General features: G+C 43.7%; 3 protein-coding genes across 26 annotated transcripts; 2 read left to right on the top strand and 1 right to left on the bottom strand.

Annotated features, from left to right (window-relative positions):
- The first annotated feature begins 449 nt into the window (after nucleotides 1–449).
- LOC108031371 (tropomyosin-2) lies at nucleotides 450–27742 on the top strand. Of its 24 annotated transcripts, none has more exons than XM_050889150.1 (10): nucleotides 450–589; nucleotides 3632–3784; nucleotides 4488–4613; nucleotides 14191–14324; nucleotides 14499–14616; nucleotides 19314–19384; nucleotides 19944–20019; nucleotides 20164–20226; nucleotides 22164–22233; nucleotides 24170–25003. In XM_050889150.1, exons 2-10 carry the CDS (start codon nucleotides 3671–3673, stop codon nucleotides 24922–24924), a joined length of 1527 nt encoding a protein of 508 aa, XP_050745107.1. In that variant the 5' UTR covers nucleotides 450–589; nucleotides 3632–3670; the 3' UTR covers nucleotides 24925–25003. The 24 variants fall into 24 exon arrangements, with proteins under 24 accessions (XP_050745107.1, XP_043950626.1, XP_043950622.1 ...); XM_044094691.2 differs by lacking the exons at nucleotides 20164–20226; nucleotides 24170–25003 and adding exons at nucleotides 20742–20804; nucleotides 27063–27652 and having other exon boundaries at nucleotides 451–589; XM_044094687.2 differs by lacking the exons at nucleotides 14499–14616; nucleotides 19314–19384 and adding exons at nucleotides 15621–15738; nucleotides 18489–18559 and having other exon boundaries at nucleotides 451–589.
- LOC122817755 (uncharacterized) lies at nucleotides 9467–9819 on the bottom strand (the record flags this gene model as incomplete). The annotated part of the gene is given in 1 exon segment (XM_050889476.1): nucleotides 9467–9819. A coding segment is annotated over 1 exon segment (294 nt), but the record flags the coding sequence as incomplete, so codon positions are not given.
- LOC108030946 (tropomyosin-1, isoforms 33/34-like) lies at nucleotides 25092–26631 on the top strand. Its single transcript, XM_017104145.3, has 2 exons — nucleotides 25092–25110; nucleotides 25361–26631. The coding sequence occupies exons 1-2, from the start codon at nucleotides 25092–25094 to the stop codon at nucleotides 26158–26160; spliced, it is 819 nt and encodes a 272-aa protein (XP_016959634.3). The 3' UTR covers nucleotides 26161–26631.
- Nucleotides 27743–27753: the final 11 nt, after the last annotated feature.

The raw sequence follows: 27753 nt of genomic DNA on the forward strand, positions 1-27753 counted from the left end.
ATTTTAATCTTTTTGAATAATTTATCACAAGATAAGTACTCCAAATTTAAGCACATTTTTTATCATATAAATAACACTTAAAAGTTTGCTCTCAAAAATAATAAGGTTATATATACTAATTAAATAAAGTACAGTAAATAATAATGAAATCATTTTAATTATTTTCATTATATAACTTATAGTGATTACACGATGATTATTATGAAAGAATGTGCCAGTTGATGATTTTATTACCAAAATAACTATGAAGTACGGTCTATTTAGCGCAGTGTATAAGCTCACGTACAATATACTCGCACAAATGGCCGATTCTCTGGGCGTAAATTGAGAGCCAAGTGCAGTGCAGTTCCAAAATAAACGCCAGCAGCAACAACACTTCGCCTCGCTTTTGGCCGAAAAGCGCGAGCACGCGCACACAGATACTCACCCACACCGGCGCAGTCGCGCGGCGGCTCACACGGACGCACACCAGCGCAGACCGCTCGAAATCGACCAAGCGGCGAGCATCGAACGTCAACATATTGAATAAATATTTTCAGTTGAACATCACAATCCGTTCAAGTCGCGGATAACTCCGAATAAAAGTTTTGTAAGTAAAAAAGGAATACGTTAACGTTAGTTATCAAAAAAATAAGATAAAATATATCAAGGAATTCCTAAACTAAAAAACCTGTTCAGTGATTCAAAAATATTTCAATTTAACTCGAAAAAGTATCGAATCAACTGCAAAATATAATTATATAACCAAAAGTTGCTGCAAATCCAACTTTAAATCCACCAAAGTGCTGTGCAAATCGAATCCTTAACCATCCGCAAGTATTGAAGCATATTTAAAGTATTTCCCAGTCCGAATCGAAACCCAAATAGAGGTTAGGCACCTTTGCAGCTCGAGAAGAACTGAGAATAACGATTCTCGGGACCTTGTCAAGTTTGTCTGCTAACCGCAAGTCGCTAGATAGGGTTTCTGCTAAACGCATTTCATGAGATTTATAAACATTGTTGGTGGGGAGTTGGGGTGATCTGCATTTTTATAAGCATTGATGGAGTATTAAACTTCGAAGAAAAAGGGCCTTGCAATTACATACTTTCTTCTAAGTTCGCCAACCCATTTAATCTTTTTCTGACAATTGCTTTAGTCTTTGTTGTATCTGAGAAACGAATGATAAGACAAAGATAAGAATGATAAAAAAAATATTTAAAGAATTTTTATAAACTAATGTTTTTCCAAGCTAAGTAAGTGCTGAAATATTTTTAGAACACCCAACTTTTTCCATACTCCCATTGCATATAACTCGGAACCACGAGCATTTATCTTGTATCTGTGAAATCCGATACACGACCGCTGGCCTCAGATGCCAAATGGATCTGCAGCGAACGTAGGCGAAATCCACCAAGAATTCCCCAGAAAGCTCCCTTCGCTCGGCACTTCTCTATTTAGTATTAAGTAATATCCGTGGGGAGGCGAGATATTCAACAGATGCCTCGGTTGTCCTATTTTTAGATACTTTCTGTGTGTGCTAAGCTAAGAGATAGAACACTGAGATGGAGAGCAGAAAGCTTCGACTATTGCCCAAGGCATTTGGCTAAAGAATCTATATGCGTTAGACCCATTTCAACAAACGTGTGTATATTGGAATCTATTAATAGAAAATTCTGTATTCTCTAAAACGAAAATCTCAATTTTCCATTGGATAGTTTGGAAAATTTCTTTGGAAGAGTACATATTGGAGGTGCAGATACAAATCCCCGAGGGCGAGTTAATAAATGTGCGTGGGATAGAAATGTTTGGATTGTCCAGATACTTTATCTTGATGAAAACTGATATGTTATTCTTTTTTAAGACAGGAAAAAACTCCAACTAATAATACAAATTTTTATCACAAGGATGACAATGTACAACACCTTTCAGTTGGCTTTTATTCCCTGGTTTAGGCCCACTTTTGGCATATATATATGTCATTGCCGAAAGGTATAAGATGTCATGCGAACTTTTGTGCTGAATCAAGGCAAATATAACTCAATGTGTCACCTCAATCGACTTATAGCCCATACACATGCAGATATATAGTATTCATACATGTTTCAGCGAACAAAAAATTTGCCTCGATTGCGATTTCATTAAAATTCAACTTTTTGGCTTTTCGATTGCTCGTTGTTTTGCATTGCCACTGCTCTTCTGCGGATCAGGCTCAGGAATGTAAACAGAGTTTTTAAAAATAAATGCATGTTTAAGGCGGGAGAACAGCAAGTGACAGCGATGAGCCGCAGTAAGGAATTAAAATTTCACGAGGCGAAACTCGAGTCAATTAGCCGCCGGTTGCATTCGATTCGAGCCATGACAAATGTTGGTCAAGTGGGTCTTGGTGTTGGCAGGAAAAAACAGGGGAAGGGTCTCAAGGAGGGGCCAAACCCTCCAGCTGCGTTGACATTGAGTCAGAAGTCTGGATCGGCTGGGGAAAGGGAGAAAAATAGCCCCCAGCAGCTGAGGGGATGATTCACGATGAGGTTCTTTATTAAAAGATGGTAAATGAATTTAGGGAAAATATAAAAAATAAAGTTAAAATATAGATGAGTATTTGAAGTATGCAAAGTATTATACGCATTTATAAAATTGTCATAAACCCGAATCCTATAACTTGGTATAGGGCACAACACTCTATTATTCTTATATATTTCCCCCCTTTCATACCCTTTAAATATATCAGTACTTACCCATCTTATGTCCCAGATTCTCTTACCCCAATCTACTGACACAATTTTCGCTTGGTGACTGAACTCTCTATTCGAGAAATTCCCCAGTTCCTTCGCCCAGCTTCGCATACGATGGTATTGGCCCCCAATACCAAGTGATCCGATGTGATCGGCATAACTAAGCACACTTTTTGGGTAAAGATGTCGCCCCCAGAAAGTAAAGACAGGCATCCGAAACAGAAACAGAAACAGAAACGTGCATTACCTAGTCAGGTATTCTCGTTTAAATGATTTACTGTGAGATGAGAAAACACTCTCGAAGAAGCAAACGCCCGCGAAAGAATCGGGCAATAAAAGTCGTGAAGAGACGCCGGCGAAATATTAAATTCTCGATTTATCAGTTGGATGAGCTCGCACAATGGGCCTGCCTTCGAGAGGGGGCCTTGAGTGGCTCGGTTTTGGCTGGGCCGTATAATTTATTGGCTTTGCCACCTTTCGGCCAAATATGGCTTATCCATTATCCGAAGTCACCCGATGATTATCTTGATATGTGGAGGGCATCTGTATCTTTAATTGATAGCTCAAAGATAAGTTGGGATTTACATCGAAAAGGAAAAATAGGGGATAGAAAATATTTATTTTATATAATAATAAAAACCCCTATTTTAACCCTTAGAGGTTAATATAATTAATATGATTATTTGTATTTTGAAAATACAATTTTTAAACTGTGCTTGTAAGTCCAATTGAACTGAAACTGAATTGATTGTAAAATGCAAATAGTATTCCCCGAGAGTTTCACTTTCGCACAAACCTCGTTTTGTGTTTCCACTGCGATTGATGGTTATCGCATAAATTTGCTAATTGCTTTATTGGATGCAGCTAACAACAGTCGGGATCGCAATCTTTATCTGTATCTCCACCTCCGCTCCAATTGCAGTTTCTTTCGAGTGCAGCTGAGTAGCAAAACAAAACAGACATGGATGCCATCAAGAAGAAGATGCAAGCGATGAAAGTCGACAAGGACGGAGCTCTGGAGCGCGCTCTGGTCTGCGAGCAGGAGGCACGCGATGCCAACACCCGCGCCGAGAAGGTGAGTCCCCCCCGGAGTCAGCCACCCCATTTCCTTTTCCCCTTGTACACCGCAAAAATGCGGCGCACCTCAGGAGATTTTTGATTTTGAAAAATACTACTAAGCATATAATACCAAGTCATTCAAATGTGTAATACCTACAGTTCATTCATAAGCAAGCTCACATATTTATGACCATATGACACTAGCTTGAACTTTAAACACTTGGAGCTATTCAAAAAATTCATGATGATCAAAAAAAGGTGTATTTCTTTAATAAATAGATGTGTGTTTCTCTATTTAGACTAGTACGTTGGCTATTTTTACATTTTAAAAAACATTTTTTCAATTGGTACATTTTCTTTTTTGAAAACCCAAGTTGTGCCTTCAAATTTTAAAAAATTCTATTAATTTAAGTGTCATATGGATTATTGTTAATGTTTAATCTGAATAAAGCAATTTTGAAATGGCTTATAAAAAATCTAAAAATCAGTAAATATTGTTTATCTTACACAACCGATTTTTATATTTCATATTTAGATCTTCAGTTAATAGTTTTCAAACACAAAATTTTCTCTGTGTAACCAACTGAGCATTGGAAAACACTTACTGTAACAAAAAGCATAATTGCCGGCTTTCACACAACACCATAAATCTTGTTAACACATGCAATTCCCGTGTGGGCAATGGTTTCAATAACATTTTCGTCTATTCGAATCCGTAGGCCGAGGAGGAGGCTCGCCAGCTGCAGAAGAAGATCCAGACCGTCGAGAACGAGCTGGATCAGACCCAGGAGGCCCTGACCCTGGTCACCGGCAAGCTGGAGGAGAAGAACAAGGCTCTGCAGAACGTAAGTTCACTTTCCATATTTTCCAAACTGTAGAGTAGGTTTTAAGATAGGTTTAGGATAGTCAAGTTTTTGGTTTCAAAATTAATCATTTAATTTAAACTTTAAAATAAACCCTACTTTAAATAAGTAAATTCGAATTTAAATTCTTTATTTTAAATATTTTACTTTATATTTTTATTGTGTTAGAACAATTATAAATTGATCATGTTTAATGTCGTATTAATTTGACCTTAATATGCAACAATTACGTAATTGTTAAAGACCCTCAATTTTTTTGTTTTTCAAAATTACTTTTGATATCTCATTCTTAGTTTTACACACCAAAAATTCCCAATGAATTTGCTCCTCTGACAGCTTACAATAAAAATTAAAGAATTTTGAAACGGATACAGAAGAAAAAAGATAATTAGCTAAATCACTTAACAAAGTGTTTGAAGCAGAAGGAACTAATTCCATAAATCATTTGAAAATGTAGACCGCGATTTGTCAGATGTGTAGAACCCCAAACTATGCCCACTCAAATGTAGCATAAGCCATTTTAGTTCTTAAGAAAAATACATATATTTTGAATGCTTCTGCTCAATATTTTGAAATGCATTCAAGGCGAGAAATACACATGAATTCATAACAGGCGATTTTGAAGTGACTCGGCGACAGCCGGTGGTTTTTTTTTGGGGAGATTGTCTCGAAAATGGGGCACGGCAATTTAACGCCAATTTCATGGCTGCCTGAAACCGGAGAAATTGTTTGGGGGAAACATTAATTTTGTGTGTTCTGAAATTCCAAAAAACCTCATAAATTCCTTTTGAATTTCAAACAAAACAGTCAGCAATTGACACGCAGCACGCCCTCTCTTTTTCTCGCCCTCTCTCTCGCGCGGTCCCTGTGCTTGCTGTTGGCAACGCCTGGCAGAGAGGCGCTATTTTTAAATTCGTTGGAAATAGCCAAACGCAAGATATCAAATAACGCACTCTGCGGGCTTGCCAAAAAGAAAATGTTCTCGCAAAAAAGAAGAAACGCAAAATGTACACGTACTCTCTGTTCCTCTGAATTAGCTTTGAATCTAGAACATTTTCCGCTGTGGGCCTCAGTGCTTCCAAAAGGAATTCGAATTGCGATTTGTCTTCTGATTGCCACATTTTGGGAAGTATTTCAAGGACACTTGGCAGCGATTCAAGAGAGCGCGAGCAGGTAAAAATGCTTGGAAAACTTATCACCAGGGGAGGGCCTTCGAAGTAATAACTTATCAGGCAATCAGACAGTGTTGACTCTAAAATAAATATGACAAACGGATGCCGCTGACTAATAACTTGAGTAAAAGGAGAAAAAAGCAGGAGATAAGCAATTAAATGAATCAAAGGCTGGGAAACGCTCTTCTATTGGGGAGAAAAACTGCGAAAGAGCGGAAAAGTGTATGTGCTTGGTGAGGCACTCGCTCTCCCGCGCTCTCCCTCTCTTCGAGTGGGTGGGGATCCGCACTGGATCCTACACAGATCCATGTTGCTGACTCACTCGCACACATGCCACACGCAGCGGAGCAGAGAGAGAGGGAGTGGGCAGAGAGAGAGAGAGAGTTCCCCATGCCCGTCTAACGGTGAGCGCATGGCCCCAAAATTCAAGTACAACACAAACACAACACAACGAGGGGCCGAGGAAAAAGCAGCAGAAAAGCCAGCAGCAGCCGCCCGCTCATAAATCTATCAGCTCCGCCAAAGAAAAACCAAATTAATTCAATTAATTACCAGCCAAATTACTCTCTCATAAATTAAATTAAATCCCGTTCGGTTCGCTCAACCTACCGCAGAAATCCCTACCTTCGTTTGAAGCCCATTCAAGTGAAATTCTAGCGATTTTCTATAAATTACATAAAAAGTGTCTTGCGGAAATTCTCGCTCTTTCGGCCATTTTCACGCGCTAATGAAAATTCGCCGAAAGATTTGCATTAAATCATCAGTAAAAATAGCAAACTAACGGTACAATGAGCCCAGCTGTTTGAAAGCCGCAACAGCAACAACAAAAACCATAAAGCAACACGCACCACATCACACAGCAACAACAAAAACAACGGCCCGCATTGCTCATAATTAATATGTACGAGAAAGCATTAAAGATAGGAACTGCGAAAGTTAATAATGCATATGAATGGCAAAAAGTGAGGTACAACAACAAGCCACAGGCAGCAGCAACAGCCGCGGTTAGGCCAAAGCCGCCACAACAATCAGCACAGAAAGAAAATCAAAAACAAAGTCAAAAGCATGCAACAAAAGTCGCGCCAGCCACAGCGCCACCGTTAAGCGGCAACATAACCGGCAGCAGCATAACCGTTAAGCAGGGCCCGAAAGTCAAATTCGTTGGCAACGCGGCGCGCCGGCAGTCGCTGGCCCACCAAATCAAGCGAGCACATCGCCATCTGCTGACCAGCGGGGGTCAGGACAAGCAGCCGCAGCAGCAGCAGCAGCAAAAGCGTAAACACCATAAAATTATCCACTGCGAAACTCGAATTGCCAGCTACACAGCCGCAAAAACTGAAATGCTGGTGTAGTTGGCAACGCGCCTGGAAAGGCTCCAAACGGTTGCCCTTTCCAGAATTCCCGTTGCACCGTTGCCAGCCCTTCCAGCCGAATTGGTATTTTTGGTATACTGCAGACTGGCCACACTGCCCGATCCAGCAACAGCTGGTTCCAGTAAAAAAATTCACGTAGCAATTTTGGCCACAAACTAGACAAAGTTAAAGTAAATAATTGCATTTTGTAAATACAAGTAACAACCGAGAGCAGTTTGTAAATATAACCGAAAATACCAAGTCTAGGAAAGCGTGGCACCGTTCGAAAAGCCAGCCAATCCAAGAGAAACCAATTTAACTTTTCAGAAAAAACACAAGTGCAGTCGCCGCCTGGCAGCAAAACAGTTGCCAAACCGAAACAGCGCTCGAAACAATTGCCGAGGAGCGATAAGCCAGGCCGGGAGAAGGCCAAGCAGCAGCTGGCCAGAAAGCAGAGAGGAGTCACCGCCAGGAGGAGCAACAAGCGAGCGGATTCAGAGTCTTCGGGCCTCTCATCCCGCTGGTGTTCCATCGAGGAGCAGCTGAACCTGCTGGACGACCTGCTCTACTACTGCGATGAGGAGGCGGAGCTCTATCTAGCCCAGCTGTACGAACGGTTCGAGACCCTCCGCAGCAGCAGGAGCTCCTCGCCAGCCAGCGATTTCTGGAGCGACTCGGACATGGAGCACCACGACGACTCCAGCACCAGTGGCACTGGAAGCCACACGGCCAGCAACGCCAGCCTAGTTCCCGCCTCGCTGAAGCGCCGCGGCCACCAGCACCATCCGCGCTTCTCCGGCACTCGCCGTCCCAATGTGCCCAACGTCCAGGAGATCCTGGCCGCCCTCTACCGCGGCGACTCCAAGAGCGCCCTCTCCAATCTCAGGGGGGAGACGCCAGCCGAAGAACCAGAGCAAACGCAGGAGGCGGTGCTGCCGCCCAGCAGGAGCACCTTGAGCCTGCCCCTCAGCGAATCGGTGACCAACTCCCTGGGCAGCAACAGTCCCACGCCCACGGACGAGAGCAGTGTCCAGGATGAAGGGGCCAGCCAACCAGTGGCTGTTCCCTCAGCAGAGGGCGCCGCTCCGCCAGCAGCCACAACCACCTCCGCCAAGAGCAAGAAAAAGAAGCGGGAGAAGGGTGAAAAGTCGGAGAGATCCGAGAAGTCGGAGAAATCGGAGAAGAAAAAGAAGTCTTCGGGCAAGAAGGAGCGCAGCAAGCGGTCCAGCGCCATGGAGATGAGCAGCGACAGCCTGGCCACCGACCTCAGTGGCGGGGCCATTGACGAGGGCATCGCCCTGGCGGACGACGACGACAACCAGGCGGCGGAGTGGTCCAAGCTGCGGTGCACCAGCGAGGCGGCGGAGATCGTGGCCGAGCGCGAGGCGCGGCGAAACAAGGGACGCTGCGCGGACTACCCGGGCCTGGCCTTCGGCAGATCCATCTTCAGCTCGGACACCATGATGAAGTTCAACATCATCCGGAACGAGCTGCACAACATCATGAACACGCAGCTCAAGCGGGTAATTAGTGGTCGAGTCTTGGAGTCGCTCGGCAATTCTTCCTCATAACTAATCACCTTTCTAAACCTTCTATACGTTTCCTTACCAAGCGAAGAGCCGCCTCGCTGTTGTTGTTGCTCCGCGAAAGGGGACTCCAGAGTTTGGTTAGGTTCTTGGGCAACTGCTCCAATTTGCAGCTGCTTCTTTCGCATTGCAAAGCGATTACGTCGTCGTCGTCGTCGTCGTCTTTTCGCGATTTTCTAGTCGATGTGCCTTAACCCTTGGCTGGCCCTCAGGGTCTTGCTGCGGCCCTCTTCTCTCCCTTTGGCTAGCTGTTGTAAATCTTGACCCACTTGCTTTAAGCCACTTATATTTCTCACCTTTCACCCGGGAGAAGGCCTAAAATCAATTTGGCTAATATATATATATTATGTATATATAATAAGAACAGTTGTGTTGGTCTTCACTTAAAAGTATTCCATTAATTCGGCAAAAATGTTTACTTAATTGCGGACAATTGTTTAATTAGTTACGCAATTGCTGGAATGCCTAACGGTACTCGCCGGCCACCTGTTGCTCTCCCTCTCTCTCTCGCCCGCTGCTGCGCGGGTGGCGGACAGAGAGCGTCCGATAAGGCCGCTGAATGGCAATAGTATTTCTTTTTTATTCAGCTTTTTCGCTCAATTCTCGGTGCGCTGAAAATGGCAAGACAGTTTGAAAAGCCAAAAGGAAAACCCGGCCATATTTGGCCAAAGCATAAACTATGCGGCGTGCGGGCCAAGCTCGGTTTGCCAAAATTGGCCAGCAAATTAATTATTAAACGCCGATACTCGGCGACCTTCCCCTTTTATTTACTTTTAATTTCTCTTCAATGTCGCCGGGCTAAAAATGGAAAAGCGCTCATTGTTGGCACTATCAAAACAATTACGCCATCGCCAAAAGTCGGGAGTACTCAGAGCCACAGGTGGTTGTTGGGCCCTTCGAAAAGGCGGTTAACATCCCGATTAGTCATTACGTTGCGCTTACGTCGTTCGCTGATAAGCGTGATAAAGCGCCGGCATTGTGTTTTCCGTTTTCCGTAGTGGAAGCAATTAGTGGAACGAGTGGGCGGGGGGCGGCGGCGGGGCGGGGGCTTCGTTGCGTTGGCACACACGCACGGCACTCACACCTGCAAGCCACCTCACCTGCTTACTCATCTCCCTCGCTCTCCGGCGTTTTACATGTCCGATTTTTGCATAATATTATTTGCCTGGAAATGACAAAAATCCGAAATATTTCTTCACTAATTAATGGCAAAACAACAACAATATAGACACGGACAGAATTTTAGCGGCTTTTAACAGGTTTTCCAGCCGCACACACACACGCACACTGGCGCACCGTTTTAGGCGAGGCAGACAGACTGGAAGGCCGAGCCTCTGGTTGTCCCGCTCGCACAAACCACCACCGCCGCTTCGACTGGCGATTCGGTGGATTCATTTCCAGTTACGTACTCGTCGCAGTCGCGTCGTCGTTGTCTCTCTCTCCGTGTGTGTTTTTGCCACCAAATAGCAATATTCAATATTTAAACGCAGCTCATTCCGTTTCCGAAGTTCGCCTGCCAGTTTTGCCACCAAGCCACTGCCCTTTAGAGTTCGAATCCACGCCAGGGAAAATCAGTTGAAGCAAAAGAAAAACCGGTGGTCCACTGTCTGCGAGTGTGTGTGTGCGTCCCGAGCTCTTTCGCTTTCGTGAGTGTGTGTGTGTTCCGTTCTTCGGAGTTCCAAATTGTAAATTAAATTTGGTCTGCAGAGTGCTTCTTCGGTGGAAAAAACGAGCTCAAGTGCCCAAAACACTTTGCCAGTAAAGCAGAAAAACACCCACAACCTCCGCTCAGAAGAAGATACAAAAAACCACAAAAATGACGACCAGCATTCCACAAGGCACTCTCTTGGACGTGCTGAAGAAGAAGATGCGCCAGACCAAAGAGGAGATGGAGAAGTACAAAGACGAGTGCGAGGAGTTCCACAAGCGGCTGCAACTGGAGGTGGTGCGCCGCGAAGAAGTAAGCCCCGCCACTAGATTCCCATCGAGTTTGCTACCCTTTGGTTTGGGCAACAAGCGACTGCGTGACCTGTCTTGTGAATTTTGCATAAATCCTACCTAAATGAAGGGAAAAGATAGTCCAGTTCCAGTCCAGCATTTCTTTCGCCCCCTCTCCCTCGGCCAACGTTTTAAGTGGCCGTCTTGTGCGCGTGTGCGGGAGCGAGACAACCTGCAAGTGCTTTAACGGCCGCGCTCTCTGCCTACTCTCTTTCTCTCTTAGCAGTTGTTTTTACTCTTCGGTGGTTTTTCCCGTCTTCTTGCTGTTGTTCTTTTCGGCGATGAACGAATTTTCGGGCACAGATACAGGGTGTTTCCGGTCCCCCTCAACCTTTCTGGGCTAACTGTTCTTATCGCTGACCGAATTCATTCACCTTTCGAATTGTGTGTGTTATCGCTTCTCCCGCTTGACGGCACACACTCAAGCATTAGCATAAAACACACGCACACAGACACACACCACCGCATTTACATAAGGCCAAAAAGGAGAAAGAAATCTTTTGTAAATTGAGCGATTCGGTTGGTCTGGGTCTCGGCGTTTCTAGCTTTCCGCTTTCTCAGCGATCGGCGACAAAACCGGCTCTAAGTCCGGCAGAGAAGAAGCCACATCGTTTAGAGCTAGCGGTGTTCTAAATTCGATTAATTATGATTTTTACGCCACGGCCATCAATAAGTGGTTTAATTCTCTTAATTTCTTTCAGGCTTTGCCCGTCGGCACTGCCATGTTCCTAATTCAAATCTAATTAAACAATTCGGAGCGAGGGCTCCTTTGTGTGTGCTTGTTGTTGGTGTGTGCGTATGACGTCATAGCCGAGGGAGAAGAACAGTAGTACCTCCCTAAAATAACTATCTAAAGGGTTTCGGTTGAACCCACATATTTATCAATAATTGAAAACATGAGTATAGCTTTTTCCGTTTACATACAAATTGATTCTGATAATAGAAAAATATTTATAAGGCTAATGATTCATTTTATTACAGTTCGCCTTGAGCGAGTTCCACTGTATCTTTCCGTTGAAATTCAAATTGATTTTGGATTTGAAAAGATTCTAAAGCCCATTGCCCCTTTCATTTTTTCCACGCTCCTAGCAAGTGATTGACGTTTCGCTTCCCCTGACAACGGAAAAACTAAAACAAAACATAATTTGCTTTATTCAGTACTTCCACACAATGCTTTCAATGTCACTCTGCTCGGCTCTTTCCCCCTTTTCCCCATTTTCCTTCCTTTTCCCCTCGTGCAATTGAACGTTGATAATTTCAATGCGCGCATTGTGACAAATTGGCTTTGATTTGTGTGCTCTGCCTCTTTCTTGCCAGTTTCGTAATGCGGAGATTACAGCATATGACGCCATCGCTCCACCCTTGCCCCTCCCCCTGGCCCAGTGGAATTTTTGGAAAAATATTTTATGCTTGAGAGCATCATCGTCTTCCGAACAGTGTTTTACATTTCCATGGCTTATTTTTCGGTTCACAATTACAAATGCATCATCACAATGAAAACACGCCCTACGTGTAGCGCTCCAATAAGTCTTTCGTTTTGCTGCTGTTTATTTTTTTCGGTCGCCAGGGCAATGAAACAAAAAAGAGGGAAACACGAAAAGCCAAAAAACACGTAAATTTCAAGGTGTGTGTGACTAAGCCGTCAACAATTTCTGGTACCATTTCTCGGCCACACAGTTTTGCATTGGATTTTATGGAGCGTTTCTTTTGGCATTTCAGTCGTATTTTTTTCCGCATTTTGCCGGTCATTTTTCATACATTCCTCAACAATTGGGGGCCACCATCGCCGCTCTCTTCCAAGCCGAAACGTGTTCTGTCGCCGCTTTTCTTTGCCCACTCATTTTCCCCCCGCCCCATTTCCCCCCCTTGGTGGCCAGTTAATAAAGCGTTTAATCTTCAATACGTTTTGTTAATGAGTTCGACAAAAAACAGAGTCGGCGCGAGGGAGACGACCAGAAACTCCCGCTACAAAACGAAGCCCAACTGGAATCGGAATCCACTCTTCAACTTCTTCGTGGTTTCGGCTTTATTCGGGAATACCCTTGGAAGAGGTATATTATACAAAATCTTATTGATTTCCATGGCAAAAATCGGAACACACCATTGTAACCTGGTTGCTAGTAGAGATCTAACCCAGAAACATCAGGAACACCCATTTCTAAGTGTTTTATAAGGAGTTAACTGTCTTACAAGACAGTTTTTACTTGCTAGGGTATAGAAACTTCGCCCTTTCCATTCAGCTTTCATTTGATTTTTTGGCATTTTTCGTTGTCGCTGGCTCTGGGGCTTCATCGGCGGTTTTGCTGTGCGGCTTTCGTGTTTGGAAAGCTGCGCTGCCTGCTCCCCCAATTCGAAATGCTTTTTATCGCGCGGCGAGCGTGTGTGTTTGAGTATTTCGTACGATGACGTAAGCCACACGGTTGGTTCCAATTCGTAAGCACACGATACTTTACGACCCGCACTCGCACTCACATCGTTCACTGGGTTCTAGGCGTCGTCACTTGGTCAGTTGTTCAGTTCGTCAGTTGTTCAACCGCTCAGTTAGTCATTCGCGTGCACATATCAGTAGCTCTATATCCATCTCTATCTCCATGCCCGGCACCATATCAGTCATTGGACATGGTTTTGGACATGGACATGGGCATGGAACTTGGAACTGGCACCGGCACCGGACTGCCTTGTCCAATTGCTTTTCAGCCGTTTTCGATTCAAACTTTGAATCGACTCTAATTTTATATACTTTTTTCACCATTTTTGGGCGTGTGCTTGCGCGCTGTTTTCGCTTTTCATCGTTTAACGTTCGGGGGCCTCTATAAGGCCATAAAGCAGCGAATATTTTCCGTTCTTTAATGGGTATACCGTGTGAGTGTATGATTCTTGATGGTGGGAAAACTCTCGATTAGACCAAGTCGATGACGTCAGGGACCATGAACCCTGTATTGGCTTCTTGTTGGATCTAATTGCCATATCAGGTAGTCGTGTTGATGAACTTTTGTTTTACTTTGATGGCTAGTATCGATTGCACTTGGCCGAAACAACACGCAAACCTTTCAGTTGCCTGTTTCAGGGCGTTTGGGGGTTTGTTTGACCTTGCCACGACAACAGCAACAACATCAGGGAGGTGGAAAAAGGAAGTTATCTTTACAGGTGGAAGCCCCACGAGAAAATGGAACCAACGGTCGACTTTGTAGGGACAAATTAGGTTTATCACTTTAAGTAGTCTTAAAAGGGGGTTGAGAGAGCGCAAATGCAGAAGTAGGAGAGATATTTTTTAGCAGTCATGTTTTCCCAAACCAAAAGTAGCAAATATTTATGTGTATTTCTTGCCTAAAAATAACTAAGTTTAGCTCCGTAAGAAATAAATTAAACTATAAGTCTCTAGCACTAAGTTCTAGCGAATGATGGATATGCTACAACTGGTTCTTTCGACCATCGAACGTTTATCTTATAGGCCGAGTCCGAGGTTGCCGCTCTGAACCGTCGCATCCAGTTGCTCGAAGAAGACTTGGAGCGCTCTGAGGAGCGTCTGGGCTCCGCCACAGCCAAGCTGTCGGAAGCCTCTCAGGCCGCCGATGAGAGCGAACGGTTAGTACCACCCTTCCACCCCATGTCCATGCCCCAATCTATACCCAATCTATACATGATACCCCCAATATGTAAAATACTTCTTAAGTTTACAGAGAAATATCTAAGTTCAAGTTACCATATATATATTTAATCGTATCTGTATATCATTCCGCTTCGCTGCGACCAATTCAGGATACGAAAAGCGCTTGAGAATCGCACAAATATGGAAGATGACAAAGTAGCTCTCTTGGAGAACCAATTAGCACAAGCAAAATTAATTGCAGAAGAAGCTGATAAGAAATACGAAGAGGTATAGTCCACAGTCTGATACTCGCGGAATTTGGTCTCCGCGCTAGGGCACTAGGGTTATTAGGTTCTGCTCCTTGAGGTTAGGTTCACTTGGTCAACATTTGCGTTACTAATTAGGTTTTGGGTCTTTCCTCTATCTGCGCTCTCTATTTTCTAATTTCTACCTAACCAACCACTGCAACAACGACGATATAATCGTGGCCATAATAATGGTCACTCCTATAATGATGATGTATCTAAGTTAGTTCGTAAGACTTTCTGTAAACAGCGTTTAGAGTTTGCCAGTTCAAAGATGTCGACCCGCCGCTGGAACTGGAGCGCCATGGATGCTCCACATTCTTGTAAAAATATTGTAAACTGATGTATACGAACGCATGTCCTACATAAGCTTATGGTAGTCTATTAGTCAGATGGCTGTCAAACAATTATGTCTAGAAATAGAACGAAAAATCCCCAATGTTTGTGATGAGACGAGGCTTAAAGAGTGTTTGGCTCGAGTCTGGAACTGTCATTAAATTCCTTGCCTATCAATTTCGCTTTCGAAGATGCCAAACACTTTTAAGCCTCTGGCTTAACCCCTGTCTCCCCTAGTCTCCCCACCCCCTGTACGATACCTGTTAATTAAGTAGAACCAATCCGAATTGTTAACTCAACTGGCAACAACAAATTTCTGTCTCTTTTTACAACTACAACCTCGACAACTACAATCAAACTACAATATTCACATGCCAAAAATGTATCTCTAAATGTGAATGCTCGTGTAAACATCTGTTTGTCATAACAATTGCAACAACCACAACAACAACATCAACAACAACCACACTGAACACGCAACAACGATGTGGACGATGACGTCGAATGACTCCCTTCCGAACACCTTCTTTTGGGCTGTACCACCTGCAATTCCACACGGGGAACGGCAACCATCATCGCTAACCACTTGGTCACTGTCTTCTATGGGCTTGGTCTTCGTCGCAACTCGATGAACACACTGCATCCGTGCAGTGCTCGCAAGATTCTTGAGAACCGCGCCCTTGCCGATGAAGAACGCATGGACGCTCTCGAGAATCAGCTGAAGGAAGCGCGTTTCCTTGCTGAGGAGGCTGACAAGAAATACGATGAGGTGCAGCTAAAAACCAATTTGTCTTCTACTAAGCTAAGCAACAATAACAACAACAGTAACAGTAACAATATCAGTAAATCAGAGTTATGCAATGCCAGCGATATTGGTGGCACCAACAACAATAACGCATCCAGAACTATTGCATCTGCTGCTGTTGGTGAAGAGACTTCCACCTTGTCCTCCACGAGCCACGAACACAACAACAACCCCAACAACGACACCTGATCTGGTTCCTTTGCCAAGCGAGTGACGGAATTTGATCGAAATTGAATTGAAATGATTGATTGAGGGTGCGGTATGAGATGCGCCCGAAACTTGGCACAGGAATCAGCCGGAGCGTTGATGCAAAACTTGTGCTTACCACGATGATTACGAATGATGCTTGAGGGCAGCCCTAGCCTAGATCTAGACCTAGATCGCGCACCGCCCGCCCGCCTGACAATATGCAATATATATACGTGTATAGATGATGATGATTATGATGTATTAGTCGCTGTACATACAATGTAAATCAAATCCGATGAAATTTCGATTGTAACGTCTGAACAAAGCCCCCAGAAACCGGAGACGGCCCTAGCAAAGGCCGAAGCCTGTTCTCCAGCGTGTCTTTTAATTTGTAAAATACCCATAGCACTATGTAAAGTAATTGTTAAGCGGTCTTTACGATGTCCAGAGGTACTCCATTGACTGTACTCAATGCTCTTCCATGGGAAACAGCTTGAAAAGCATATTGCATATCGCCACTGAATTGAATGTCTAACTAAAGTTTAATCGGGTTAGTTTCTTGACTTGTTTGTTTATTTCCATTCGATTTACGTACTTGCAAAGAAGATGTAATTTATACTCACGCTAAAGTGCATAGGGCAACACACACCTTAAATTTAAAACTAACCCAAGAAAGTGTCTAATTTTGGATTAATATTTTTGCAAATTAATGTTTATATAACATATTATATACAAACAACATATATAAATACAAATATATATAAATGCAGCATAAAACTAATTCGATGTTATTGACCAATCAGAGAGGGAGCAGATAATATTTGGTTGCTTCTTGTTGTTGTACATTTTTTGGTTGGAGTTTTATAGGAAATATTTGATACTCTATTTGGTACTTAATAGGTATACTTAATTTCCAGCGAATCAGCTTAACAGATTGAATAGTTTGTACCAAAAGAATACTTTTTAATAGAGGAGGTCTTAACAAGTTGGTAGGACTTGAAAAATCGATTATAATGCCATATATCAAAGATGGGCACTAGGGCTTACCTCTTGATGGATGGACAGCCTATCAGAACCTACAAGTGAAATCGAAAAGTCATGCCCAGCTGGGAGGTAGGAGATCTCTAGCTTTTCCCCATATAAGCACATTTTGCCTCACCCATTCCAGAAAGGTTCCCAATGCCTACGTGTTGTGCACGTCAATCAGATCGAAGCAGTAAACCAACTGATAAACTGCATTGCCAGATAAGCCTTCTTCTTCAGTACTGTGTTGTCGCCCTCGCCACCTTATCTTTTTGCAAAAACTAAGACAGCGATTGTGGCAAATGGTACGCAGGCATGAGAAGTCGAAATGGAACCCATAACTGGCACAAAGAGGGAACTGAGTTTGTTTAACCGCTGGCTCCGATAAGGGGGCCGCTCCCCAAATGGTATATACTACTTGGGGATACTTGCTGGATTCGAGGTGGTTTCGCAAACAGTGGGCCATGACATAAGCGCCTAAAAACTCGGTTGCCAAAACCATCGATGATGAATCAAGCGAGAGGGGATCACTTGACCCTCAGACGTAGGCCGATGGAAAGTGCCGTGACTCAGGGGCCAGAAATGTGCGTGGAGCACCCAAGTATTTCCATCTGCATTTGCTATCTCTTCCAGCTAAAAGATCTGACGACGTTTTAGTCACCTGGCCACGCTTGGTGCAGTGACTCTCATGATTCATTGGCAACGTTTTAACATGCTAGATGCTAAAGATACTAGGGACACGAAGGCGGAAATTAAAATTGATTTTGGTTAGCATGGCAATAAAAGTCAATGGGCCTAAGCCCTACATGGGGTTAAGCAATTTCCCCAATGCTTAGAGAATTTTTGGTCAGCATGTCTCTGTTATAACTGGTTTCTGAATAAAAACTACAGATTATACAGATGAGATAATAGGAAATGACAATCAGAGGATAGTTCCTAAAATTGGTCCCATATGGAATTGCTAAAATCTTTATGCTCGTAATTTCCCTTTTGCTTTTAAAGACAATAGTTAATTAAACGTGATTTAATTATTACCATATATATCACTTAGCTTTATCACGGTTTTATGGCTAGGAACGGAAAATGTACAACAATTTTGATAGTTACAAATATAAAATGGCTCTAAAAATAATGTGCGATAGCTTGAGTACAGCAAGAAGACTATGGATAAGAAGGGCATTAAAGACCCACGCGATAAGCACAAGTTTTACGGGATGACAAAACTGAAAACAAGAAAATAACAATAAACCACACAAATTGTTTTGTTATTACTAACATATGCTAAGGCACCACACAAGACCATAAAAAACATTCAAAAACTCATTAAGACCTAATGAAAAACTTCACCCAACGCTTTTATGTTACTAAATAAAATCTTTGTAAAAAACCATGAAATTTAATACATTTTCTATATGTTCTCCTGTATACCCGACGTTCCTTGTATTATATCAATCAATCTGCAATCAATCAATGAATCGATATGTAATGTTGTGTGAGAAAAGGTTGCCCGTAAATTGGCCATGGTTGAAGCTGACTTGGAGCGTGCCGAAGAGCGTGCCGAGCAGGGTGAAAAGTACGTTATAAGTCCAAATCTACATCTATGTTGTTCGAGTTGTTCGCAGCCCGTCTGTTGTGCCTAATACTGAAAACAATGTTGAAACTGCCGCAAAGCAACCTAACCTCATTAAACCCCCAAAAAATTTTGTTTTCTTTTTGCATTGCCCCTGTTGAGTTCAACTTTTGATTTTGCTCTTGATTTTCTAGCTAGCTAGCTTTTGCCTATTTGTTTCTAAAGTTGGTTAAAAATGTGAATATCCCAGATGAACCACCTAATGTTGCATATGATAAAAGCATGTTCTCTAATAGTTTAGATAAAAACGAAGCACAAACATGGAGCAGCAAGGCAAGAAAGGTGGAAAGTTCCCTGAGCCCAGCTGGGGTTCTGGCGCAAAGCGCGGTGACCCCTGCCGGAGGTGGGAAACAAGGCTGCAATGACCTGGAGTCTTGCAGGTCAATGCGCCTTACAACCGCTCCCCAAGATCGGTGAGCGTCGCAGAGCGAAAAAAAACAGCGCCTGGCGGAGAACTTGCACCTTTTTAGCCCAACTGCTCGGTGGCCATGAATCATGACGAATGAAACCAGCACAGTATTCACATTTTTTGCCAATCTGCCGCCGTAGCCAGACACGAAACTAATCTTGAAAACCTTTTCTATGCCATCCATAACCCATGCCAAACCGAAACCCCAAAAAACAATGTGTGTACTTAACACAATGCTAACACCTTGCCACGCCCCGCTATGCCACGCCCACCGCCCGCCGCCCTAAGGTTGCCAGAAAACTCGTGCTCATGGAACAGGATCTGGAGCGATCCGAGGAGAAGGTCGAGCTCAGCGAAAGGTTTGTCCACTGCCAAGCCCCCCAGCCATCCGCAATTCGATGTCTTTCTGTCTACTAACTGCATTTGGTTAAATATAATCCACGTTCGTTTCTTTGTGTGCGCAACTTGGGCCCGAGATAGCCAAATATTTATTTATAATTTCCATAGCTATAAATACCCAAAAGCAGCTAAGCAAATGGTTCGAGCCGCGGTGCGGACCATAAAAAGTGAAATCTTTTGGCCTGCCGTTCCAAAGACAATTGTTATTATTACAAAAATATTTGGCAGACCTTCGCATCGTGATTTGACGGTTTCTCGTCTCTTGGCCAACTCGAGTCAAGTCGTCTTAACTCATCGCCTTCATCGGCGGCAGTCACAAGATCTTTTTCGAAAGTAAAGTGTTGTCAACTCGGAGTTGGTTTTCTGGTATTGCCCGGGCCTAAATTGCGCTTGAAAGAAACCTTTATATTTGACAATTGCATGAGTTTTGCTATTCTTCTTCAACTTCCCAACGGCTATGCTACTGGACAACCATTTAATTATCGTGTTTTTCCTCTCATTTTCCCTGCGTGCCAACAGCAAAATCGTGGAGCTTGAGGAGGAGCTGCGCGTGGTTGGCAACAACCTGAAGTCCCTGGAAGTCTCTGAGGAGAAGGTCAGTATCTCAAATGGATGACTGCAACTAGTCACATTCTATCAACGGTTTTTCATAAAAATTTAAATTGAACTCCCATATTCCCGTACTCCCGAAAACCCCAAACTCCCCCACGAAATGAACAAACAACAACGATAAATATAGGCCAACCAACGCGAGGAGGAGTACAAGAACCAGATCAAGACCCTCAACACTCGTCTAAAGGAGGTAGATACGAAACGAAAAGCCCAATAGCGTCGCACCAAAAAGTGGCCCAAAGCAAAGAGCTTCCCAGCTCAAGATCAATCCATGCGAACCGAGTGTCCAAACCAGCGAATATTACTTATCTTTTGTTGTTGTTGCTCATTTTGTTTGTTGAACTTAATACCCAAAATGGAGGGGTATTCGAGACAATTGCCCCTTCTGAAAGAGGAAAATTCTTTCCTTGTTTTTTGTACTAATCCCTTGAAAATGTCTACCGACATGATATTTGTTTTACAGATCAAGCGAAATACCTTTTTGCCATTTTACTAATTTATATTTTCTGTTCTTTCTTTTTTCATATATATTATTTGTTTAAATGTTGCTGCTACCCAATTCTAATTTGCGCACCTGCTGGATGTTTGCCCCCCCTACAAACTGATTTGTTCTTGCATGAATTCCTAATAAATTTATGTTCTATACTGCTTATAACATAAACCCCATCGCTTGCCAACAATGAACACCAAAAAAACCGCCCTCAGGCCACACAAAAAGAGGAGTCCTTTGAGACGCAAATCAAAGTATTGGATCATGCTCTGAAAGAGGTATTACCAGAGTCGAACTTCGAACTAAGTATAACCTGTGGTCTCGCGGTAAACTGTGGTGTTGGTTAACGCGCTGATAATACGAAAATTCCCCCTGGCTAACTTAGTTTAAGCACTAAATCAAGCAGAAAAGAAAATATTGAATTGCACAAATCGTTATTCTCAATTTTAAATTTACTGTACATATTCGTCAATTCGACATTTAATATTTTCTTTTATGTGAAAACGAAAAACGCTTGGTGAAAACACAGCAATTGAGAGCGGAATACCACAAGTTATGAGTCTTTGATCAGTAGATCGATTTCCTATAGAGCGTACATCATGGGCAAGTATTTGGGAAGCATTCTCATTCGCTTAAGACGTGTGTGTGTACATTTGTTCAAAATTGAAAACAACTTTTTGTGCATTGATTGCAAGTGAGAAAAGCAAGTAGAACGAAGACGATTTCCAACCACAACTTACCACTCCTAAAGCTACTGCCTGATTAGTGGCCAAAGAATTAATTCTCGCCCAGTAGACGATCAGAAGTATTTATATCGGTAGATATTTGCAAGACCCTCAAAAACTCACATCCATGCAACAACAAACACACACACGCACACACAATTCTGCCACCCAATGTACGAACCGAAATGATCTATCGATCCATTGACTTATGACTTATGATTTGTTGTATTCTCCCCGACGTCTAGGCACGCGTCAATCAGAAATATTACGAACAGGAGCTCATACAGTTCAAATTAAATGTAGAAGCTGTAAGTCGCCGCAGATAGTGGGCGTAGAGATTATAGATTCCGTCCAATTACGATCTTAACAGCATTTTCCGTTCTGTCAAACTTATGCAGTGACTGCGTAGCCTCCACCAGTAATCGTTGCTCTTATCATTCCCTAATGACATTTAATTTGTCTGATTTAGGTTTTGTCTAAAAGCCCCAAACACACAAGCGTCAGCAGTTTGTAAGCATTCTAGTTGAATAAAAACCGAATTAGTCTCTAAGTTGTTTACTTGAATGTATTTGTTAATCCGTACTTTACTTCATTTCTCATCGTTTAATGTTCTAATGTTCATTATCAACTCACATTTTATTTAATAAGTTTTTCTGCTGGTTCTGGTAGCATATTTGGGAAGCTTCTTGGCTTAGTGAAATAATGTTTGAATTTGAAATTTGAATGGACTGCGGAGAATCTCCCAGTTTGTCTACTCAGAATTCAAATTTTGCAGCTTGGCAGGAGTTGAAGGAAGGATTCTGTGTCTCCCTCAACTCCTGCCTGCTGCGGTAGCCACTTTTTGTTGCTTTTTATCCCTCTCATAGTAAACATATTACTAACTTGTAATTTTTACCTCTTTCCAAACCAAAGGCTGAGGCTCGCGCTGAGTTCGCTGAACGTTCCGTTCAGAAGTTGCAGAAGGAAGTCGACAGGCTCGAAGGTATGTCCGTCAAAGATTTTATACAAATTTTACTGAGAATGTAGGAGAAGTAGCTCAGAAGTTTACAAGTTCTCAACTCTGTGTAGCAGTATTTTTAAATTAAAGTACAAGATCACTAGTAACATTCAAGTTTCACTGTTTTTTTTTATGCATTTATGATTTATAGAACTTTAAGTAGGATCAAAATTAATTTCCTTATTCCAAATCCAGTACCAATTGTTATCTAGTGAACTTTATGTACGACCTACCTCATTTTAATTTATTATCTGTTAATGCCATATTTTATAATTTTACTTTCTTATTGTTTACTTTTCATATAATTTTGTTGTTGTTGTTATTGTGCTTAACAAAATACAACTTGCGCTGCTTGCTAAACCACTTGTTGCATGACCTGCCCTGCCCCAAAATGACAAACCGAAACCGAAACAAACCGATCGCAGATGACCTCCTCAACGTGCGGGGCAAGAACAAACTGCTGCAGGAGGAAATGGAGGCCACCTTACATGACATACAGAACATGTAAACATCTAATTTGCTTATGTAAATTAACTAAACTGCCTGCTTTGACGTCAAACAAAACACCCACGCACACAAAACTGGCGTTTTCCATAATTTAAATACTAGAGAACACATCTCCACACACCAACCCACGCCACAACACGCCACGCCCACCACCCACTCGAGACAAGATCCAAGGACGCCAAGTGTCTTCCATGCGGATGCGAAAGCCATCTTCGAACGCCAAGCAACGGGAGAGTTAATCAAAAATCAAAAATAGCGTTAAACACTCTATACATAAACATGAACTCAATGAAAAGCAGACGGAAGGGCAGAACTAAAGCAAAACATTCTCGTAGCAAGCGCATTCCAATTTACCATAAACAATTTTCGATATCCGCTTCGATATCCATTTCGATATTTTCGATGACTGGCAGCTATCGCCATTTTACTGTAACTGTTGCAATACAATCAAATCAAATTTAAAAATTATTCCATTGATTTTACTATATATATTTTATCTTTGCTTTTGCTACCCCTACCTTGTTTTGTTTTATTTTAAAAACCTTAAATTATACCTGTACTTTTGTATTTGATGAGATGACAACTTGGACAAAACACGCATTGCCGCCTTCTTTTTAGTTTACGTGTATTGAATAGAGAGACAAACAATCGCTGTTATTTATATTTAAAGAGTAAATTCTATGCTAAAACTTTGTATTTTGTCGCCAGCTTAACTGTATTAATAATATGCTAATGTTTACCTTGTTTATACATTATTTAAACAAATTGTCGTGTTTGCAAAACGTTGTGTAATATTTGCCTACTTTTAAGTTGCCGCCACGCCTACGAACACGAACTACTACTCTTTCCATAGAGATTCCAAAACAAAAGACATTTAGCTAGTGCACTTCATTCCAATTGCAAATCGCTGATACCGGCTACCCGGTTACCCGGTTCGCCCGATTCAGACCACTTTTATTTAAAAAATAAAACGAAAACCAACTTCCCTACACTAACCAATCTTCTGATTCTGAAACACACACACCGTGACACCCAAATGAGAAGAATGCTGCAACAAGAAATGGCATTAAAAATTCTAATTCGATCTATTTACGATTTACATAAATTAATTATTTATACTTTAATATATACCTATACAATACATATACTATACAATACATACCATGCTGCTGCAATTGCACAAATAAAGTATTTTTTCGAAAAACGTATGCCCCGTATGCCATCTCGATACCGATCGTCCAGCGTTTAGTGTTTGCCCCACCGACTCTGTGTGTCTGCCGTGCGTCCCACCCACATTTGGCCACCACTGGAGGTTCTATCGCCCTGCTCTCTCTCTCGAATCTGCTCTAATCCGACTTTCTAACCCTCGAACCACACCACCAACTCACCAAACCACACCCATCCGCCATGCCAGACGAGATGATCAAAGAGATAGAGCACTACGCCCTCGTCGGCGACCAGCTGGACTGGACCTTCGTGGAGATGATGGGCATGCCGCCGTTCTACAACGAGCGCTACCCGAAGCCGCCCACTCCGGAGCTGACCGAGGAGGAGAAGGCCGCCCTGGAGGCCGCTGCCATTGCCGAGGCCGAGGCGAAGGCTAGGGCCGAGGAGGCCGCTGCCCGCGGTGAGGAGGCCGCAGCGGAGGGCGAGGCCGGTGTGCCGGCGGAGGGTGCTGTCCCCGGCGAGCCTGGCGCAGCTCCGGCTGAAGGCGCCGAGGCGGTGCCGGCCGAGCCCGTCAGGATTCCCACGCCACCACCTCCACCACCATTCGAGTACTCCATTGATCTGCCGCCAGAGGGTGCCGAGGTGCCTTACGTCCGCAACGCCGAGCCGGGTGATTTCGCTCCGCCACCAGAGGCGCCCACAGAGGGAGCTCCACCAGCGGAGGGAGCACCGCCAGCAGAGGGAGCACCGCCAGCGGAGGGAGCACCACCGGCAGAGGGAGCACCACCGGCAGAGGGAGCACCACCAGCAGAGGGAGCACCACCAGCGGAGGGAGCCCCAGCAGCTGCTCCTGCGGAGGGGGCTCCACCAGCACCTGCTGCAGAAGGAGACGCAGCGGCCCCCGCACCACCGGCTGTGGCCGCTCCTGCCCCAGCTGAGGGCGAGGCCCCACCAGCACCACCTGCCGAAGCAGCTCCCGCCGCAGAGGCACCTCCTGCTTAGATAGACACCCTTGAAATGTTCAATTGCAATCAGTGAAAATAGATCACAGGATCTCTAGACGGATCTCGGCGTTCAAGAACTGGCCAACGTGTTTTCCTTTCACTAACTCTTCAAGTCCTAAGCCTCCAAAATAATATTTAACTCTCCCAAAGTGTAAATAAGAAATAATGTATATAATTCAAAAGTGTTCTTTGGTCCTAAAGAATGTTATTTTGGTGTTTAGGATTTGTGAACCCTTCGCTTGCCCCCTTCCGCCATCTCTTCCCACTGTCTCCCATCCTCAGCTTACTCAAGTCTTATTTTTAATTTGCGCTCTACTTCCTTTTCACGTTTAATTTTATCTATCTCTATACTCTATCCCCCGACTCCATCGCTTGTATTGCTTTTCTCACAAACATCTTCGCATACCGATCCCGATCTCGATCGCGATAACCAGACGATCTAATCGTTGAAAAAGAGCGCTATTGCCTGATTGGCGACAGCCTGGACGAGGCCTTTGTGGACCTGATCGTGGGCCTGGAGCCCTTCTGGAATCCGCGCAACCCCAAGCCGCCGACGCCCAAGCTGCCCACGCCCACGCCCGAGGAGCTGGCCGCCATGGAGGAGGCACGAGCGGCCGCCGAAGCCGCCGCAGCGGCCGAGGCAGAAGCGGCTGCTGCTGCTGCTGCCGCGGGCGAACCCGGAGCAGAGGGAGAAGGCGCTGCGCCCGGAGAGGCAAAGGCACCGGAGAAGGAACCAACGCCTCCCAAGGAGCCCACTCCGCCACCACCACCACCGCCGCCGTTCGAGTACTCGATCGATCTGCCCCCAGAGGGTGCCGAGGTGCCCTATGTCAAGAACTACGAGCCACCGCCACCCGGCTCCGAACCAGAGCCTGTGCCAGCTGCTGAGGGGGAGGCTGCTCCGGCGGCTGAGGGCGCTGCTCCTCCAGCTGAGGGTGCCGCTCCTCCGGCGGAAGGTGCTGCTCCTGCCGCAGAAGGGGCCGCTCCTCCTGCAGAGGCTGCTGCTCCTCCTGCTGAGGGTGCTGCTCCTCCTGCTGAGGGTGCTGCTCCTCCGGCTGATGGTGCTGCGGCTCCTGCTGAAGCAGCTACTGCTCCTGCCGAGGGAGAAGCTGCTCCTCCTCCGGCTGAAGCTGCTCTTGCCGCCGAAGCCCCAGCCGCCGAAGCTGCTCCAGCTGAAGCCCCAGCCGCCGAAGCGGCTCCCGCTGCGGCCGAAGGCGACGCACCACCAGCTTAGTCCCAGCTCAGCCCATCCCCGCGAGAAACTGCTGCACAACACCGAAAGAAAACACAACTGCTACCAACTGCTGCCCTGCTTTTAAAAAACCTAGTTTAGAGCATGTTTTTGAAAACAATTTTATTTTATTTTAAAACGAAACAAAACGAAATTGAATTAAAAATTCAGTTAGCAAAAGCATTCTAAAAACGAAGTGCTGCTTACTTTTTGCGTTGTTTTGCTACCTTTTTTATTTCATATTAACAGCTAGCACAACCTTGCCGATTTTGCGAACTCAACTGCTGGCTTTTTTATTTATTTTGCCCGAAAAGAGGTAATTATCGTCGGTTTATGTTGAGATTATAAGTTTTTAAGTGTGAAGGTCTCAGTTTGTGTCAGGTCTTAATGTAATTTTAATGATTTCTTATGCATTTTTATTAATTTCGTTCCTTACTCTTGCGTTCTTTTATGATTTCCCACACTCACCAACCTGAACAGACGACCTGGTCCTGGAGAAGGAGCGCTACAAGGACATCGGAGACGATCTCGACACCGCCTTCGTCGAGCTCATCCTCAAGGAATAAGCGAACCGCCCTTGACGGAGCCTCGACCCCAGTCCAAATTCGATCCGCACTTCAGTTTGCCCGGCACACCTTTCGATTGTTTTTACTGTAGCATAGAAGTAGGCGCACTGTACTCGTTGTATTCTGTAGCCCTTGCTCTTGATTTGTGTGTAGCTCACTAGTTTGTAGATTGATTTTGACTGCGGACCAATAGAGGAAGCATCGAAACAATTGTGTATTTGTTTGACTCAAACGTTTTTATTTATTATTTGTATCCACACTAAGCAATAAAGCAATCAACTTGAAAACATAAATCCGATACATTTGCCTCTGTCTTTATTTCGCCCACTTCCGCTGCAGACGAGGTGAGCAAGGGAAAGGAAAAGTACAAAACTATAGCTCAGGAACTGGAGTACGCCGACCTCAACAACTACTAAGGGGAGAAAATCCCGATCCATGAGGAAATGAACAGCAACTATAGCCAGAACAACAAATGCAGCCTGCGATCTACAAAATATAAAGATGAACTAAACAAAATGGAGTCTGAAATCATTTCGACGTCCAATTTACAAATTATTTTAGCATTACACTTCTTCGCCTAAGCATTCCAAACCAATTTTCTAACATAAGATCCAAAGTGTTACCAAAAAGAAAGTTTTTAGCAATTATTTATTACCATTTGTACGGAGCAAAAAGTTAGAAAGTGTTGTGTAACGAAAAGATCGCTGCCATTTTCCTTGAACTCACTTTCAGCTCGAAAACTAAGCGTAATTTTTAAAAACCTAATCCCAGAAAGCCCACCAGTCAATGTCGTACATTACCATCTTCATATATCTCAGAAAAGCTTAAGCCAAAGTCAATTTTCCCTTTAGTTTTTGTCGCTTGCGTTTCCTGGCAGTTCGCGAATTGTATCTACAAAATTTCTATGGCCTTTGTATAAGATTAACAATAAAACCAGAAAACATTAATGTAGATTATATAAAGGAAGACGTATAAATTAAATTTACACATTTGACTTAGCTTTTGTAATTCTATGTAACATGCAAATCAA

Source organism: Drosophila biarmipes, chromosome 3R (genome assembly GCF_025231255.1).
Source record: "Drosophila biarmipes strain raj3 chromosome 3R, RU_DBia_V1.1, whole genome shotgun sequence".
Lineage (NCBI taxonomy): Eukaryota > Metazoa > Arthropoda > Insecta > Diptera > Drosophilidae > Drosophila > Drosophila biarmipes.

Coding starts and splice junctions, on each gene's coding strand:
- LOC108031371 (XM_050889149.1), top strand. CDS start 6,703: ATGTACGAGAAAGCATTAAAGATAGGAACTGCGAAAGTTAATAATGCA. Junction 19,385..19,943: donor AAGGTCGAGCTCAGCGAAAG/GTTTGTCCACTG, acceptor GCGTGCCAACAG/CAAAATCGTGGAGCTTGAGG. Junction 20,805..22,163: donor TGGATCATGCTCTGAAAGAG/GTATTACCAGAG, acceptor TCCAAACCAAAG/GCTGAGGCTCGCGCTGAGTT.